Source organism: Pteropus vampyrus, unplaced genomic scaffold, assembly GCF_000151845.1.
Source record: "Pteropus vampyrus isolate Shadow unplaced genomic scaffold, Pvam_2.0 Scaffold198, whole genome shotgun sequence".
NCBI lineage: Eukaryota > Metazoa > Chordata > Mammalia > Chiroptera > Pteropodidae > Pteropus > Pteropus vampyrus.
In genome coordinates, this window is record NW_011888979.1 from 1780965 (window position 1) to 1801068 (window position 20104).

Genomic DNA, 20104 nt, shown 5'->3' on the forward strand with positions numbered 1-20104 from the left:
TCTTTTTATCGCCTAATTGCTCTGGCTAGGACTTTCAATCCTTGTTTTGTTTTTCATCATGGATGAAAAGCTTTCAGCTTTTCAGGATTGAGTGTGATGTTAGCTGTGGTCTTGTCATGTATGACCTTTATTACGTTAAGGTACATTCCCTCTATACCTGCTCTGTTGAGAGTTATTATCCTAAGTGGATGTTGAATTTTGTCAAATGCTTTTTTTGCATCTGTTGAGATGATCATATGATTTTTATCCTTCATTTTGTTAATGTGATATATTACGTCGACTGATTCGTGGATATTGAATCATCCTTGCATCCCTGGAATAAATGCCACTTGATCATGATGTATCATTCTTTTAATGTATTGTTAAATGTGGTTTGTTTGCTAATATGTTGTTGATGATATTCGGAGCTACATTCATCGGGGATATCGGCCTGTCATGTCCTTTTCTTGTGGCATCCTAGTTTAGCTTTGATAACAGGGTAATGCTGGCCTCACTAAATGGGTTTTGGAAGAGTTCACTTCTCTCCTGTTTTTCAGAAGAGTTTGAAAAGGATTGGCTCTCTCTTTTGAATGTTTGGTAGAATGCACCAGTGAAGTCATCTGGTCCTGGACTTTTGTTTTTTGGGAGGATGTTTTTGATTACTGATTTAATTTTCTTACTAGTGATGAATCTGTTCAGATTTTCTATTTCTTCATGGTTCAGTCTTGGAAGGTTGTATGTTTCTAGGAATTTATCCTTTTCTTCTAGGTCATCCAGTTTGTTGGCATATAATTGCTCGTAGTAATCTCTTATGGTCCTTTGTCTTTCTGTGGTATCAATTGTAATATCCATGAGACTTTGTTTTTGATGGATAGAAGAGCTAACAAATCTATTTTTCCTAACCTTTTTGCAGAAAATATACATAAGTGAGTTTTTCAGTTGTACTTTTTGGTCACTGATATTTGAAAATGAAGTTTTTTATGTTCATCTCTTTTATTTTTAGTAATTGTGTTTGTCTAGTTATTGTGGAAATATTTTCACGATATAAACAATTGAAAGTAAAATCATATAGACAATATGTTAATTTTGATTAAACAAGTATCCTTGACATTGATTTCTGTTTCTCCTTCTTAAAGAACTGCACGGTAAATCCAAAAGAAAGTATCCTGAAGAGAGTAAAGGATATTGGATATATCTTTAAAGAGAAATTTGCTAAAGCTGTGGGACAGGGATGCATAGAAATTGGGTCACAGGTAACTTGAGTTCATTTTGATTACTGAAGCTATATTTGAAATGTATCCAAACTGTACAAGTACTGTTATGGTATTTGTCCAATAGTATAAAATACTGGCAGATACTTATCCTGGCTCAATGTATGCTACTGTTTATGGAAAACTTCATGAGATAAAGGTGCTCCATTATAAAAACAAAAAGTAAACATGTTGAAAATTTTAGAAAAATTGTAGAACTTTTAGAAAAATCAAGTAAGAAAAAAATTAAAATCCTAGATGCTATTAAATTTTCATTGCATATGCTTTGACTTCTACATTTAGGAATATTCATGTATGCATATACTTATATGAATGGGATCATATACATATCATTGATGAATTATATTATTTTAACTATTATTGTTCTTATTTGAGAAAATCTAAAACTAATATATTGGGTAAGAATATGGGCTCTGAATTAGAACCATGTGGTTCTACCATTATAACTAGTCATTTAACTTCTTTGAGATTCAGGTTTTTATATTTTCTCTGCTTTGTTGTGTGGCATTAATGAGGTAATGTATAAAGATATGTTTGAAAACTTTAGTCTATTGTATACATTTATTTCAGTGTAGTGAGGTTATATTTTGATGCCGTGATAATTTTAAACAATTGCATTTAAAAGTTTGTTTTGTTTGCATATTAAATTTGTGCTCATATATTGAGATGAAGGAATATTGTTTATTTGCTTGCGTGTGTCTATCTCTGAAATTTGATTATTCTTTGAACTAATGGGAACTAGTTACTTGGTTAAAACTTTTGCTGATAAGATCAGTTAAATCTGATTTTCACCTTTGCCTATTTTATAGACAGAGACTCTTTTGTGAATCCTGGACAGCTATCTTGAAAATACATGTCCTAGGTCACAAAAAATATTACATTAGAATGTAAAAATAGTACCAGATACATAATATATCTATATCTCTCTCTATAGATCTCTGTTAAATGATGTCAACTGAAGTGGAATGAAGGAAAACAAATTACTGGACCTCCCCTGTTGATAGTTTATTGGGAATGTTAACCATTATTTTATACCTGAGTCTTGAGTTTTAGACAGGCTAGCTTTTGTGATCTCTTGGTAGCTATATTCCTAAGAAAGTTCTGAAATGTGTTTTTCACAAGAAAACTTTTTAAAATAATTGTGATTTTTCTAAAATAGTGGGATCTAATTATTTTTCTTTATTTGTAGCGATACAAACTTGGAGTTCGATTGTATTACCGAGTAATGGAATCTATGCTTAAATCAGTAAGTTGAAAAGAAAATAATAGAAAACAAATTCAATGCTGACTTTAAAAAGGTTTCAGTTAAACATGTTTTTATCTATTTTAGGAAGAAGAACGATTATCCATTCAAAATTTTAGGTAAATTTTTTATTTTTAGTAAAACTATTTTTTTATAGAAGTAAATGTTTCAAAAGCATTCCTTTTTTTTTTTTTTTAGCAAACTCCTGAATGACAACACCTTTCATATGTCTTTGTTGGCATGTGCCCTTGAAGTTGTAATGGCTACATATAGCAGTAAGTTAAATTTTAGTAAATAAACATTTTAGTTTAATATAAAGTTAAATAAAACTTATCTAAGGTGTGGTGTGGGGTTTTTTTTTGGATGGGGATGGCATTATGGAGAAGAAATACCTATTTTAGATCAGTATATACTGAAGAATATAATTCGTCATAATAAACCATTTTACTGCCTTATTATCTGAATTATTTCAGGTCATCTTGGGAATAGTACTTCACTAGATTCCTATTCTGGGCTATACTGAATCCAGGAGATGTACCTATTAAAACTCCTTCAAAGACTTATGAGACTGTAAAATGCCAAAGGAGTGGGTGCTAAGCAGCAGCATCTGCTGATATGGAAACACTGCTATAGACTCTGATCATGTGACCAAAGATTGGCGCTAGAATCCACCAGATAAACATAGAAGAGGCCACGGATAGTGTTTTTTTAAATATAAATTTAAACATGTATTATTTTGCCAGTAATATTGCAAATATTAAGAAATTGTTTTATTTGCAAAAATCAAAGATTTATCTAAGAATACAAATATATAATAGAAGAGAAGCTTAAATTAGTAAACAAATGTGAAAGACTAAATCCTCATTAATAACCAAAAAATGCATGTTTATAAGAGATACCATTTTCTAACCAAATTAGCAAAGTCTTAAAGAAGCCTTCTCTCCCCCCACCAAGGGTTAATGAGACAGTTAAAATGAGTGTGCTAATGCATTGCTGGTTAGATATTTAACCTGTTCCTGATGTAAGGTTGGGGTTATTTAAACCTTTGAAAATTTGATATTAGCTATGAGCCCTCTGTGTAGGAAAGTATGTGCACATAATGTTCAAAATTTTGAAACTTGCTTCCTAGGAATCTTTGGGCTCCAGAATAAAAGATTCTGCTGTAAATAAAAATTTTTGTTTACCCTTTCTACTGTTGTTTTAATTTTTTGTTTGATAAAACCTTCCAACTTAAAAATACACAAATAGTTCAAGGCTTAATGTCTCATACCTGTTACATTTTTTCTTTCATTTTTAGGAAGTACATCTCAGAATCTTGATACTGGAACAGATTTGTCCTTCCCATGGATTCTGAATGTATTTAATTTAAAAGCCTTTGATTTTTACAAAGTGATTGAAAGTTTTATCAAAGCAGAAGCCAACTTGACCAGAGATATGATAAAACATTTAGAACGATGTGAACATCGAATTATGGAATCCCTTGCATGGCTCTCAGTAAGTAAAATAATAAAAGATATTTATTATTAATATAAATAATTAAAGATATTTAAATGAACATGGCTAACAATTATCAGTTAGTGAGAGGTATTAAAATTTATCTCAAGAGCAAATATGTAATTTCATGAATAATGTGATTTCAGTGTATAGTCTTAAGAATCAAGTGGAACATTAAAATGGAGTTTTGTTTGAGCTCCTCGGCAATCTGATAAGAGTAATTTATTTAGTAAAAGCTTTCCTTAAAGCATAGCACTTTAAAACAAAGCTGAATTTTTAAAGAATATATGAGCAATTTCATGTTTGAAAATTTAAATGTCTGCTCTTAAATTCCAATAAAATAAAAGTTTTGAGATTATCCTATTTTAGATGATTTTAAAAGTACAGTTTTTTTAGTTCAATTTAGTTGAATTTTTTTGTCCTATTGTTAAAGATAGTCCAAAAATCTACACTATTGTTCAGTTATAGTTATTGTTTATAATGTTATAGATAGGGCAGAAATCATATTTTCTAGGTATCCTATTTATAGCATATTAACTATTGATAAGGCTTTGTTTTAGTAAAGGTGGCACTTTTTATGTAGTGATAATAAAATATTTGTTTGAAATTCTTCTGTTATGCCCTTTAAATCTGCATAGTTGAGTAAAACTTTGTGTATCATCAAGTTTGCAAATTAATATAGAGTTGGTTTCTTTTGAAACTGTGTTGCATACTAAATATGTATTTTTCCATTCATACCCGTATATAGAAATGGCAGTGAAACAGTTAAGACTAATACTTTAGAATCCTAATGTGTAAATATAAACTTCATTTTAATTTTTCGATGTTTTAAAAACTTACTGGCTAAGAGATGACTTGTTTCTGTTTTCTTGTATTTCCATATAGACAGAGTGGATAGAAAATTAGAAAAGTAGGGGAAGTTTATAGAAAGACGCTGCATTGCTATTATCGAATTTAGTAACTCCTTTATACAGGAGCTTCCATTTTATAAGAAAAGGAGCAATTAGGAGAAAACTCAGAAGCTGAGGGATTAAAAGAAAGTAGCAAAAATAGATAGATGAAGAAATGAATAAAATAAATAGAGAGTACTTTTCAGAGGCTGATGTGCCCTCTCCTTGTAGAAATTGAAATCTAGACATTTATTGTGTCATCTGAAAATGAATATTCACATTTCTTTTAGAGAATTAATTTCCATCAGTACACCTCTGCTATTTGCCTTGCTTTGAGGTCGACATTGTGAGGATACAGAAAACACATGAACTCTGAAAACTGTAAGGGAAATAGTAGATATTTACTGTTTAAAATTGCTTGTGCTCAAGCCTGTTTAGTACATTTAATAGTGTTCTAGGATTCTAAACAATATTTCTTTATTTTTGAGAATTTTTGAAGAAAAATTGAAATGCCCAGAGTCTGGAAAGAATAGATTTTATTAATAATAGGATGCTATGGAGGTCAAAAACCTTTGTCTTTAAAGTCTGTGCCTTTAAAGTCTGAGGGATGATATTATAGATGACTTTAAAGTCTGTGTCTTTAAAGTCTGAGGGATGATATTATAGATGACTTTTACTGTCATGTTTTTAATGTTCAAATTAAAAAATCAACACATTACTTTTTAAATCATAGAAAGAATAGTGAAGTTAACTCGTGTCACACAAATAGAACACTGTGAATTTTTCCTGTGAGAATAATTGACATTTTAGAATAGGGACATACCATAGATATGTTTGAGCTTTCACAGACTTTAAGTTTTTTTATTTTTTTAAACTGAACTGTGATGTATATACTGAAAAGTATATGTATATCACAAGTTATAGTTCTAGGAAATTTTTGCAAATTGAACACATCCATCCACGTTACCGACACCTAGATCAAGAATCAGTGCAAATTTCATAGTTTTTTGATTCTGTCACAAGAATTTCTCATTAATTGGTAAGATTAATGATTAATAAGAACATAGATTGATAAGAATATATTCATAGTGTTGTACCTAGGGAAACATTAATCAAAGGACTCCTTACCCTTCCCAAATAATTTAATGGTAGAATATCTTTGTATTTCTTTGATGTTTGATATTTTTTAATTTTTTAGTTACAGTTGACATTCAATATTATATTAGTTCCAGATATACAGCATAGTGGTTAGACACGTATATATAACTTATGAAGTGATTCCTCTAAGTCTTGCACCCACCTGACACCATATATAGTTATTATATTATTGACTACATTCCCTTAGCTGTACTTTCCAGCCCTGTAACTGTTTTGTAACTGCCAATTAGTACTTCTTAATACCTAGATCTTGTTTACCCAGCTCCCCAAACCCCTGACCATCTCTCAGCCATCAGTTTGTTCTCTGTATCTATGAGTTTGTTTCTGTTTTGTTTGTTTATTTTTTAGATTCCACATATAAATTAAACTGAATGGTATTTGTCTTTCTCTGTTTGACATTTCATTTAGTGTAACACCCTCTAGGTCTACCCATGTTGTCTGAAATGGTAAGACTATTCTTTTTCATGGCTGAATAATATTCCATTGTATATACCACCTCTTTCTATCCATTCATCTTTTCATTGGCACATTTAGTTCATTGACATTTAAAGTAATTATTGATAGGTATGTAGTTGTTGCCATTTTATTAATTATTTTCTGATTGTTTTGTAGTTCTCAGTGCTTTTCTTATTCTCGTGCTCCTTTTGCTTGTATGTCGATGGCTTTCTGTAGCATTTTGTTTGGAAATAAAGAGAAATTTCTTGTATTTATCTTGTAGATTTTGGGTTTATAGATACCTTGTGCTTTATATATATTAAGCTATGTTTATAGCAGTCTATTTTAAGTTGATGGTTGCTTAAGTTCGAACACATTCTAAAATCACTACCATTTTTACTCACCCCCTCTACGTTTATGTTTTTGAAATTTTTAACATTTTTTTGTGTGTGTATCCCTTAATTTATTGTTGTAATTACACAAGATCTTTCTACTTTTGCCTTTTAACCTTTGTACTAGTTTTACTGTTCATAGATACACTGTTTTTATTCTTTGTTTGCTTTTGTCAGTGAGAATTTTTGATTTTTGGTTGTAAGTTCTTGCTTGTCATCACTTTGAATGTTTTGTGCCAATCTCTCTAGCCTGCAAAATTTTTATTGAGAAATCAAATGACAGTCTTGTGGGAGCTCCCTTGTAGGCAACTAACTGCTTTTCTCTTGCGCTTTTAAGATTCTCTTTGTCTTTTACCTTTGGCATTTTAATTATGATGTTATTATCCTATCTACTGTATTTTATATATATTTTATCACTGGAAGTTTGATTTGAGTCTTTTTTATTTCTTTCCTATCTCTCTTTGACATGTTTGTGTTTTTCTTTACCTTCTTGAACAGATGGAGTATAGTTAATAATAACTCTTAAAATCTCTGTCTACTAATTCTAACATCTGTGTCTTTTTAGATGTGTTTCTGTTGACTGATATTTCTCTTTTTTAAGGGTCATATTTTTTATGCTTTTTTTCTTCCTGCTTTATAATTTTTTTGTTTGATGCCAGATATTGTGAATTTTACCTTACTAGTTCCTGGATATTTTCATACTCCTTTCACTATTATTGAGCTGTGTTTTGGCACACAATTTAGTTACTTGGAAACAGTGTTGTTTTTAGAGAAAGCCAGAGCAGTCTTTAATTGGTGACTAATTTTTCCCCACTTATTGAAGTAATGCTCTTCTGATAACTCTTCCTTATGTCCCATATATCACAAGGTTTTTCCACTCTGATGGGTGGAAATCAGAATTCTTCCTGGCCCAGTGTCAGCTCCTAGAATGGTTCTGCTTCTTCCAATGGTTCTTTCCTTGGCTTTGGGTAGTTTCCTCACATGAATGCACTGATCATACTCAGCTGAAGACTTGAGAGTCACTACGCGCCGACCCCTATAGCTATCTCTGTCTTTGCAGCTCTCTCCTTTCTGTGTAACTCTTTTCTCTCTGGTATTCTGTCCATCTGTTTTTAGCTTCCTTGGCTTCCTATAATTTTCAACTCTGTGTCTTCAACCAAGGAGACCATTAGGCTCTAATTCAGTTTCTCTTCCCTACATTGTAGCTTGAGAACTCTCTCCAGGTAGTAAGCTGAGGCAGTAGTGGGGTTCTGCCCCACTACTTGTTTTCTTTCTCTCAGGGATTACTGTCCTCTGCTGTCTATTGTTCATTGTCTAAAAACTATTGATACATTTATGGTGTTTGATTTTGTAGTTATTTAGTCTCTGTTCTTTCATCGTGTTTGGAAGAGTTATGCATAGTATTTAGCGATTCATAAAGTATTTTTAAATATATGTATATTTAAAGAATATTTAGGGTCATGTATTAAATGCATCCTATCTTCTGATTAATACTCTTTCAAAGAGGGCTACTTATTATATGGAAAGCTTAGAAGTACTAGTTACTATTTCCTTGTATTAAATTTTAATGAGTCATAAGAAAGTTGAGTCTCCTTTACATGTTGTCCAATGTAGCTGACTCATTAAATTGGATTCTGTGATACTATTTTTATGTAGTCACCAAACATTACCAGGTTTCTTCATTCAATTACACAGATATTTGGCCAAAGCTCTTTTATTTCTTTTTTTGATATTTTTTTCAAATTTTAAATGAAGGCCTGTTTTATACATCAGTACAGTTGTAATGAATAGCTTTTTCGACAGGCCTATAAACAATTTTTTAAACTTCTTTGGTGTTCTTTTGAAATGTCAAACTTGACAGGAAGTGAACACAAAAGAGAGAAAAGCCTGTGGCTTTGAAAAAGCCCCAAAGGATATCTGTTGTGTATTTGTAGGGTGAATCATTAACCTCTGGTGCACTTTGCACAAAAGTTTTAGTATTTACCATTAGACATTGTTTTTTTAAAAAATGTTTCATTTTACTAAGAGCTGTGTCTCAGGAAGGTGAGTGAATTGTAAGGTGATGATTAAGCCATATTTATTTTTAAAAAATATGCATATGTACAGTGAATATGATGCCATGTTATATTTACACAGCAGCCATGCTTCTATAATGAAAAATGTTTTATGTTGGTTTTTTAAAACCTCTTCATGAATTATTTAAAACAACCATATATTTACTTTATGCCAGCAAAAGGAAACATTTTATATTAATTTTTAAAATCTGATTTCTTCAGAAAATATACTTAAGGCTTTATCTTTTACTCTGACCAATGTGTACCTAATTTCTTGCCCTTAACTCCCACAGCTAACTAGTAGCTTCTCAAGTAATTTAGGAGATTTGACTTCATCATTCCAAACTGAAATTACTTTATTTTGTTCTAAATACAACTTTGCTTCCCAGTATCTATATTTTTACATTACTTTTTAAGTCATTTAGGCTTGAATACAGAGCATTCTTTTTCTCTATAGTTAGGTACAGACTTGTAATTAAAAATAGAAAACAAAACAAAACTTTACCTTTTCTTTTAAATTTATTTTATTATTATTTTAAAAATCTATTTTCATTTACATTTCCCTAGATCAGATCATTGCCTTCTTACGTTTAACCTACTATCATGGGCTCCTGTTTGGTCTCCCAGCTTTGACACTATTCTGCATTTTATACTTCGGTGCCGAGTTAGTCTTTCTAAATGCTTGTTCATGCCATGCTTTTTTTTTTTTTATAAGAACCTATAATAGCTCCTCATTGCCATTCAGAAAAATTCAGCTTCTCTACTCTAGTTGTGATAATCTGGTGCTGTCTTACCTTTCTAGTCTTCCTTCCACTATTCCTCAAACACTTAGTATAGCCAGAGAGCAAACCACCTTATCCAGTGACAGATAGCATGGCCTAATATGGGACATGGAATCAGAAGACCTGGCTTTAGTCCTAGCTCTTCTATGTACAAAGTTAATGTCTTTATGGCTTAGTTTCTTGCTTTGTAAATTGAGACTGACCAAAAGATTTGGGCCCTTTTAGGTCAAGTATTTGATATTTCTCCAAAAATATTTAAATGTTAAGAATTACTTGCCACTACTGAATGTGAACACGTATTGCTTTGGATTGCTTCATGATTTATAAAATGTTGGAGAAAAATTATTTTTCAGAAAGGTAACATAAAAGTCTCATTACCCTAGTCTCCTTTAGCTAAGTTCTTTCCAGTTCTCCTTGGACATACCTGATATTCTGTATATCAGATATTTTTAAGGTATTGTACTTGCTCCTGTGAGGTTCATAAAGATGTGGAAAATAGCCCCTAGCCTTGAAGGAGCTTGAAACATATTAGAAAAGTAAATCACTGTGATACACTATGAGTCAATGGAGAGTCAATGGAGGGAGGAATGGTCAAATATGGGTGAAAAAAGACTTGCACAGGTGTGGAAATGTAGAAAGACACAGAATTAGTAAAGCCTGGAATGAGACATATTGGAGGAAAAATATGGTCCAGCATTTGCAATGGTAGATGTATAATTTAAAACTTATTTAGTCTTAAAAGTTATAGAGTTCTTAACCTTGTTAAAAATGGAAAGCTATCTCTGTTGGTAAATGAAATATTGTACAAAAGTTAATGTAACAGATAACTCTGTGCACTAATTAAATAAATTTTTTGAGGGAAATCTTGAAAGAGAATGCACTTCCTTGTCTTCTTTGACAGAGGATATTTAATTTTACTTTTTCCATTTGAGCTAGGGACATCATTGTAAACATTATATATTATTGTGGACTGGACTTCCATTTGCCCCTGGAGAATATTGTGCTGTATAGCTAGTGTTTTAGTTTTTATTGCCTTTCCTCTCTCTTTTCCTGTGAGTTATCCTCGGTGTTTCAGGTTTTACCAGTCCACAACACCTGTTCTAAGTTGCTCTCCTAAGCTGATTTAATCAACATGCACTATTGTAAATGCTCTTTGTCCTTTAAGGTTTTAGGCACGACTAGCTTGACAAAGTTCTTTTCTTCCAGGTTGAGGGTTATTTTTTTAGAAGTGCTTTTCATACTTTAATGTCCATAAGAATCATCTGGAGATCTTGTTAAAATACAGATTTTTATCTAGTAAGTCTAAGGCAGGGCTTGAGATTCAGCATTTCTAACAAGCTCCCAGGTGATTCTGATGTTGTTAGCCTGTGGGCCACTCTTTAGAGTAGCCAGATGCTAGATGACTGTAAAGCCCTTACATTACAGGGCTTTCTTATGAAATACTCTGTTGATTCTTTATACTAACTCTGCAGTGTAAATGTAGGCATGTTAGTTTTCTGTATATGAGGAAAGAGAAACACAGAATATCTATAAAGTGCTCCTTTCATTGTACCACATTATTTCTGTTAAATCATTCACACTGTTTTTATTACCACTATAATATATATGCTACCATATAGAACAGTATAAAAGGCAGCACTATAAATAGAAATTTAATTTTATTCTAAGTGAAAATATAATGTATGTATTTTTTATCTTGAGTAAAAAGGTAGATATTGTGCTTAGGGGCTAGTTAGTAATAGGAAGGGGAAAAGGTAGCATTTGTTAATCATCTCCTTTTTTCAGTGGGCTATTACTATTGGTACAATGTATTCCTCAGGAAGAAAAAATTAAAAGAAGATGTTACAAAAAAGAATGAACTTTATTCTAAAAGGAAGTACTATTGTGTATATATAAGTTTCATTCATGCAGCTCTCAGAAGTGAGATTTTAACATAAGTATTTTTAGAATCCATAATAATGTAGGGTTGATAAAATTAGGTATTTGGATTATCCTTCAAGGAGATTGAAGGGAAGGATGAAAATGAGGTGAAATGGAAAACTAGGTCTGTTTTCATAAACTGAAATGTTAAAACTGAGTTTTCTCTGTTTTTAATGAAAGATGCCAGGTATGTATAAAGTCTTCCATAAGAATTAAAAATGGTAAAGCCTGAAAAGCAAAAATAAAAGAAGACAATATCTTATAAATATTTGATAGTGACCCCTAAATTATCTCACTAATTTAGAGAGAATTTAAAAATAGATATGCAGAAAAAGTACAGACTATTAAAATAAGGATAAGTTAGTTCACAGAAATAATTATCCACTGAAATGTGATAAATGATTGCTTTAAAGATCTAAGAATATAAGCTCAATAAAGTAACTCTTGATAATTGTTAAGAATTAATGAAGCATTAGTGGTTTTTAAATGTGGCTCCTCATGTTAAAGAACAGAAAACCGAAAAATACTGAGATAACTTATAAATTAATACAAGTCTTGGATTAAATACTTACATGAGGTTAAATTCTTGATCTAGATTTGTTTATGGTTTTAAACAAAATCTTACCATGTCTAAACCTTTGCTCCAGCTCCTCCTTGTCTTGAACCCCAGGTTTGATCCCTCAGTCTTTCTTTTCACTAAGCATTTACCTCCTTTAATCTTCAGAATAGTGACATGCGAGAAATTGCTAGAGTTCACTGTGGACTTGTCCATTCATGTCCCTTTCCCCCACCGCCCGTACTATACATTCTCCTTGTTTGTGAATCGGTGCAGGGGCTAGAGAAATTCAGGGATGTAAAAAAAAAAAAAAAAAAAAAATCCAACAATTAGGAAATTCCCTTAGGTAGCTCATAGAAACTTGCTTTAGGAAGCAATGTTTGTAAAAGCTGTCTCTGGTGTGTATTGGAATCATTCCTGGTCATCACACAGACCTGCAGCAAAATGACCCTTGATTATGTGTATGACATTTCAGTGTAGGAATCATAATAGGTAATATTTTTTGCATGTGTGCTGTTATAGGCACTGTTAAAAGTGCTGAGATGAGATGTGCTAACTTATTTATTTTGCACAACCCTGTGAAATAGATGCTATCGTTATCACTGTTTAACAAATGAAGAAACCAAGGCACCAAGAAATTGAGAAAGTTTTCATTGTCCACAAAGCTAAGTTGATGGCAGAGCCAGAATTTTAACTCAGGCTGTATGGTTCTAGAGATGGCTCTTAACCTCTGTGCTGCCTCTTGGTGGTTATTAGTTGACTGTTGGGTATATGCACTGTTGTGATTAGTTTCTTTATTTATTTGTTTTCTCTGTGTTTATATCTCTCTCTGTGTGTCACTATGCTACAGGTGAAGGTGCCTCGGCTTTGGAGTCACCAGGTCTCATTTAATCTTCACAGAAATAAATTGCTATCTCTATTTTACAGATAAGGAAAGCTGAGGTTTAGAGATGTCACGTAACTTTTTTTAGTGTGATTTTGAGGGAGTTACGTCTCTGTAGCTCAGGTTTCCTTAAGCTTCTCTAAAATGGGGATAATAATACTTACCTTTCAGAGTTATTGTGAGGAATAGATGAACGTTTATGAGAATGGTATATTTTAGAAATATCACAATTGGTAATGCCCTATCCTTTACTATACAGAGATTTCTTAAGAACAGAGAACTAGGAATACAGTTAAACACTATTGGATCTGTTTGCCCTGGCTTGCTTTAAGTATGTAGAATTTCTCTCTTTTCCTGAGATTCCCCCTAACCCCCATTGCCTTCTCAAAAGGGAAAAAGTTTGGGGAATAAAAGATGTCACTGAACTCCAGCATTGTTAAATGTGGGCAGTGTTCAGTGTTACACTGCAGTTGGAATTTGTTATATTTCTTTAGTTATGAATCATGTCAGTAATTACCCTCAGGACAGTGTTAGTTCATTATTCAAGTACAAACAAGAAGGGAGATAGCAGTTGCAGAAGAATAGCTCAGAAATATCCTCTGTTCTTTACCTGGGTATGGGAGCACTTAGACTCTTGTTCAGAGGGTATTCTACAAGGTCATGATGTTAGAAAATTACTTGAATATAGTCTTAGAATTTTCAATCTCTAAACTTGTAGTCATATCTTAACTGTAATAGTGAGGAAGGGCTCTAGAACCTGGGTGTGCAAGAAACAAAGAGCTGAAGTATCTCATGAGGTATCTATTCTAATTAATATAGTTTCTAAATTTTCTAGCATAAGAGTCTATTATTAATTAGTGAGTTTAGTATAATTTTAGAACCAGCTAAGGGCAATTGTTCTTAAATCATCTAAGTTCATTTACCTTTAATTATAAAATAAAACCAACTTTTTGACATTTTTTCCGCATATTTATGGCTTGTTTTTAAAACTCTAAACTGTCTGTCACAGCCTAGTTTTTAAATGCATATTAGTAGCCTTTGCATATGTAGTTTTATCAATTTATTTATTGGTTCTTAGTATTTTCTTTTAGTGTCAGAAATAGCCAAATATCAAGAGTATTTTTGGTGTCTTCCGGTAAGTGCTAGATTTAGAACATAAGGAAATAAAGAATAGGAAACAGCTGGATTTGTTTCTTACTCTTTCAAAAAACCGTTTCTATTCTTGCTAAATTTCAGTGTCTCTTGCCTCCAGTAAATATAACAATTTCTCTTTAAGATTTTGATTATACTCTTTAAGAATTCTTCAAAGACTAACAATATCTAGCTTGCTATCTTTTGTTTAAGTTCATTTCCTTTTATAGAGTTTAATATCTGATCATTATACTTTTGCCATGTTTTAAAATAATTTTACTGTCTAAAAGTTTTCATTTATGTATTAAGTAATACTGGTTTTTATAGCTTAAGTTTTATCACTTCAGTTTTTTTCTTTTAAATATTAAAATGAGAAAGGTGGACAAGTAAAATGACTGATCTGTTACTAATATTTCAGTCATAAAACTGAACTTAGGGTTCCCTAATCCAATACCAAATTCTTGAAAATATAAATTTGTTCTTGAAAATACAAATGTTTGCATTATCTCTGTTATAGGCATATTGGACACTTTTAATACTATGTGCTTTTTCTAACTCATATTTAAACAGGGTCTTCTGCAAGTAGACATTTCTACAATTCAGTTTTAAATGAAAAATAAATGGCCTTGGTGGATGAAGATGGGTAAAAATTGCCATGACAATGCAAAAATGATATCTGCGACCTTTGTAATTATTTCTCTAGGAACAACTCTATAATCTTTTGTAGAGAAACTATTTATACATGTCCTTTTCGGTTTTTTAATACATGTCCTTATTTTTTTCCTTCTCTTAAGTACCTAGGATTATATCAGCTTATATCTTTTTCAGTCTAAAGAAGTCATATGGGACCATGACAGTTTGGCAGTTTTGGCCAACAATTTGAAACCAGTTATTTTGGCCATCGGCAGAAATTTCATGTGTGGCGTGTAGGCCAAAAGGTGTAATTTTTTAGTTCTGTGTCTTAAATAATATTTGTTTTTGTTTAAATAAACTGCTTCTGCTTCATCAAGGACTATACATAAAATTCTTTTCCCTGAAAAGCCTAAATTATAGTCCAGTGCGAATGTTTTACACTCATATAATTAAAGTTCTTTATTTTAAAATAAAGAATTGTAATAAAGTGATTCATAGGTTTTTATGCCCCATTAAAATATGAGTTAACAATTAATAATTGGTTAAATAGTTAGAAATTTATCATTTTTTAAAGAAAATTAACTTGAAGGTTATGTTTATAATATAAGGATTTGCTTTGATGAAAAAGCCCTTGGCATGTTCTTTGCTATTTATTTATTTTTAATTTAAGTATAGTTGGTATACAGTCTTAAATTGGTTATATTAGTTTCAGGTGATTTGACATTTTTATACTTTACAATTGTGATCACCCATTAATTATAGTAATCATCTGTCACTGTGTAAACATATCACAATATTATTGACTATATTCCTCTTCCTCTTTTCACTCATTTCCCCACCCCTTCCCTTCTGGTAACCATCCCTTTGGTCTCTATTTCTGTGAGTCTGGTTTTTTTTTTGTTTTTTTTGTTTTTAATTTTATTTTTTTTTAGATTTCACATTTAAGTGAAAACATACAGTATTTATCTTTTTCTGCCTAATTTTACTTAGCATAATACCCTCTAGATTCATTCATATTGCAAATGACAAGATTTTATTGCTGTGTAATATTCCATTGTATGTGTGTACCCCATCTTCATTATTTGTTCATCTATCGATGGACACCTAGATTGCTTCCATATTTTGGCTATTGTAAATAATGCTGCAATGAACATAGGGGTGTATATATCTTTTCAAATTAGTGTTTTCATTTTCTTTGGGTAAATACCCAGAAGTGTAATCACTGGGTCATCTGGTATATCTACTTTTAGTTTTTTGAGGAACCTCCATACTGTTTTCCATAGGGGCTGCACCAGTTTTCAGTCTCACCAACAGTGCACAAGGGTTTTCACATCCTCGCCAATACGTATTATTTTTTTAACATCAGTAAAAAGGTTTATGTGGTATAACTTTCTTGTGTAACTTAGACTGTGCAGTTGCTTTTAAAAATGAGAATATTTGTGGTTCAAAATAGCAAACTGACCACATACCTTTACCTCCTTTCTTCCCCAAACTCTAGAGAAGTGTCAGAAAATAAAAGAAAAAAACAACAAAAAAAAACCCAAAAATAAATGGATGGAGGTATATTTCAGCAGTACTGAGACTCTGAAGTAGAAAAACTGTGGAGGGAAGTTGAGGGATTGATTCAACTTTGAGAATAAAAAGTAAATGAGGAGTGTATTGATGGATACAACAAGACAAGAGAAAACTGCAGCTCTGAATCCACGCAGGAAAGGGCTCTGGCAGAAGTGGGAGTCTTACTCTCCAAGGCAAAGTAGCAGGTACAGAGAGCTGGCCAATAACCAGAAGAGTTTTCTCAAGTGCTGTCTGCCGTCACAGACTTTAGCATGCATCAGAAACACTTGGAGGGCTTGTTAAAACACATTAAAAATCTCTGGGCCCAACTCTAAAGTTTCCAGAATCCTAGAATTTGTATTTCTGACATGTTCCTGCTTATACTAATACTACTAGTCTGGCACCTACATTTTGACAACCACAATTTGAGAACAATTGGTCCATGAAACACGTGGAGCAGTTCCCCACCTAACGTCATGCCAGCCTGTAAGAATCAGGAAAACGTGTCTACTTTTATACTAATGAATTAGAAAAAGACGTCCCCTGGACACAGCCACTCTAAGCTTGGTAGGTAGTTTAGGCTGAAGCTTTGTGCTTTTGTGCAATGCACAAACTATACAAATAGATGCTTGGTCCCACCCCAACTTTTGTGTATGTATACATACAGAGCTATAACTTCCTACTGGTGCCTGTAAGAGAAGCAGAACAGAAACTGAGGTAAATCTAAACTTCCATCACAGACTTGAAGAAAAGAAATAGGAGGAGAGATGATTCTGCCTAAGAGGAAAATCTGACAAACTACTGTGCTGCTAGATTTTATTGCCCTCATTTTGGTGTTTTGGGGCACCTCAGTTCAAAACCTATCTATTAATCCCCAAATGAAAGACCAGAGAAAATAGAGGAGAAAAAATAATAATTTTAAAAAGTAACAGAAGAAAAATTTCCAAAGCTGACGAAAGCCAAAAGGCTTCAAGTGGAAAAGACCCATAAATATAGTACCAAGCAAGATGGATGAATGTAGATATATGTTGGTGAAAATTCAGAATTCTAAAGGAAATGAGAAAATTTTAAAAACTTCTAGAAAGAAGTAGTAAGTTGTTTACAGGGTAATAAGATCCAGATCAGCATCACAGTTCTTAACTAGAATCCTATTTCTGAATGACACTGTCAAACATGAGGGTAAAATGAAACAGTTTTCAGACATGCAAGAACTCAGAAAGTTGATCTCTTGACTGTTCTTTTCAAAATAAAGTTACTAGAGAATGTGATTTACCAAAATGAGAAAGAAATCTAAGAAAGCAGAAATCACAGAATCTAAGAAAGAGTGAAACAGGAATACAGAGAGAAAAAGAATGGAAAAAAAATCCTAGGATTCAGCAGGCCTAGAAGATAGTTGCTCCAAAGAGCTCCTAGAGAAGTTAGATAGTTATATAAAAAAATTTCTTCAAGAACAAAGTATTTTTGTTAAAAAAAAAAAAAAAAACAATGTATAACCTCATTTAAATGTTGGAGATTCAACAGATATGGTTTAAAGTTGACAAATCAGTAATAAGAATTATGGTGATAACTGCAAGAATTGAATTCTTGTATCAGAGTAGTATTGATAAAATGAAAATTTGCCTTTTTTTCTTGGGCTTTCAAAGAATTAAATGAATCATAGATTCGATGAAACAAAAGGTGATCTTTAGTTTTTTTACATTTTCTTGTGTAGTTATAGAACATTCATTAGAACTACATTGATAAATATCCAGAGTAGATAGTACATAAGTAGGTAGATGTTATTAAAAATTAATCTTCTGTATGGCAGGCAAATAATATATAATTTGTTCTTAACTCTACACCCCTTCCTTCCAATCTCTACTTCCTCTTTTTCAATCCTAAATGTTAGATGCTATAGAGAGTACAAAGAAGTACAAAACATAGTCCCTTGCTTCAAGGAGTCTGAGTGTCTGGTTAGGAAGATAAGACATAGTCCATGTCAAAAGATAACTAATGAAGGCGGTAAATAAATACAAAATAAGTGATACAGAATATAAGCATTGTCAAAGATTTTGTTTAGGAGTTGAACTGAGCCTTGTAGAATGAAAAGGATATTATCAGAGAAGAGAAGAGTGACCTTTATTGACTGGGGTAGGGAAAGGGGTGAGTAGTGTGTCATGTGACTGAATGTCTGGAGTCTAGAAAGTGAGAGTGGTGAACACAAGGTAAATAGTAGACCAACCTGGAGTTAGAGGTTATCTTGTTTGGGAGATAGAAGAGAAAACAAAATATTGAGTAGGTAAATGCCAGATTTTGGTGAACTTTGAACTTTGAATTTGGACTTTTCATTCAATGGACAATCTGACAGCTTTCAAAACTGGAAATTAATCAGTATAAAGTGGTGATTTAATAGGTGAGTCTAATTGAGCTATCTAGAATGGGTTGAAGGGAGGAAAGCAGGAGCAGGCTGAGTGAGGGAGTAATTGTAGTATAGTCCCAATACAACATGGTAACAGTGGTGAAAATGGTTGCTGAAAGAAAGGAATAGATGAAAATTATAACTGTCAAGAACGAGGAATATAGTATATGAGGCATGGCATGGACCTTACATATTATCTAGTACAAAACCCTTAGTTAAAGATGAATAGGTCAACATACAAAAGTTAAATGAATTATACTACTAAATTATACTACTTTGTAGAAAAGCCCTGTACTAGAACTCATGTCCATCTTTTAATTTATCCAACAGATAATTATTAAGACCTATTATATGCCACTAATAAAGATGTACTTGTAAGGTTTGCTTATTTTTATTTTTTTATTTTCCATTCTTGTTGGCTTTAGTTTGGGGTTTTGTTTGTTTGTTTGTTTGACTATGTAGGACAAGAAGTGGCACATACAGCCCACAGGCCAACTACCTGTTTTTTATAAGTAAAGTTTTATTGGAACATAGCCACATTCATTCGTTTATGTATAGTCTATGGCTCCTTTTGCACTGCAGTGCAAAGTTGAAAAGTTGCCATAGGATGATATAATCTGGAGGCCTAAAATGTTTACCGTCTGACTCTTAAAGAAAAGGTTTTCTGATTCCTGATGTACAAATTATCATGCTTCCCAAAGTCTTACACTCAGTCGTTATTACCTTCGATATCCCTTCTACACCATTTCCCACCCCATTCCTTGTTTTTAAGTTTATTGTTCATGCGTGTGTGTGTGTGTGTGTTTTAAAATAAGCAGGTATATGTATGTTTTCTTATTTTGCCTTTTTCTAACACAAAAGGTAGCATACTGTTGTTCTTTTATTTGCTTTTTCATTTAACAATACATTCTAGATATCAGTTCATAGAGATCTCATTCTTTATTATAGCTGATAGTACTACAGTAGGTATGTGTACTACAATTTATTCAGTCTTCTATGCGTGGGCATCTAGGTAGTTTCCACTATTTTACAATTTCAAATAATGCTGCACCTTGTACATATGTATTTTTATGTGCATATTGAAGGTGTGTCTTCAGGGTAAGTACCTAGAAGTGAGAATGTTGGGTTAAAGGATAAATTTGTGGTGTGCGTGTGTGTGTGCGTGTGTGTGTGCGTGTGTGTGTGTGTGTGTGTGTGTGTGTGTGTGTGTGTGTGTGATATTGCCAAATTCCAGCCATAATATTGTATCATTTTGTATTCCTACTAGCAGTGTATGAACATACAAATTTTTCCACAAGGGCTACTAACTTAATTGTTCCAACTAATTAAAA

General features: G+C 32.3%; 1 protein-coding gene across 1 annotated transcript in view; it reads left to right on the forward strand.

Moving 5' to 3' along the window:
* RB1 (RB transcriptional corepressor 1) overlaps positions 1 to 20104 on the forward strand; it is a 127359-nt gene that overhangs the window by 55972 nt on the left and 51283 nt on the right. Inside the window, exons 13-17 of the mRNA XM_011372034.2 lie at positions 1116 to 1232; positions 2440 to 2496; positions 2581 to 2612; positions 2692 to 2768; positions 3791 to 3987. Of these exons, the coding sequence (XP_011370336.1) occupies positions 1116 to 1232; positions 2440 to 2496; positions 2581 to 2612; positions 2692 to 2768; positions 3791 to 3987 (480 nt within the window). The remainder of the gene's footprint in view (positions 1 to 1115; positions 1233 to 2439; positions 2497 to 2580; positions 2613 to 2691; positions 2769 to 3790; positions 3988 to 20104) is intronic.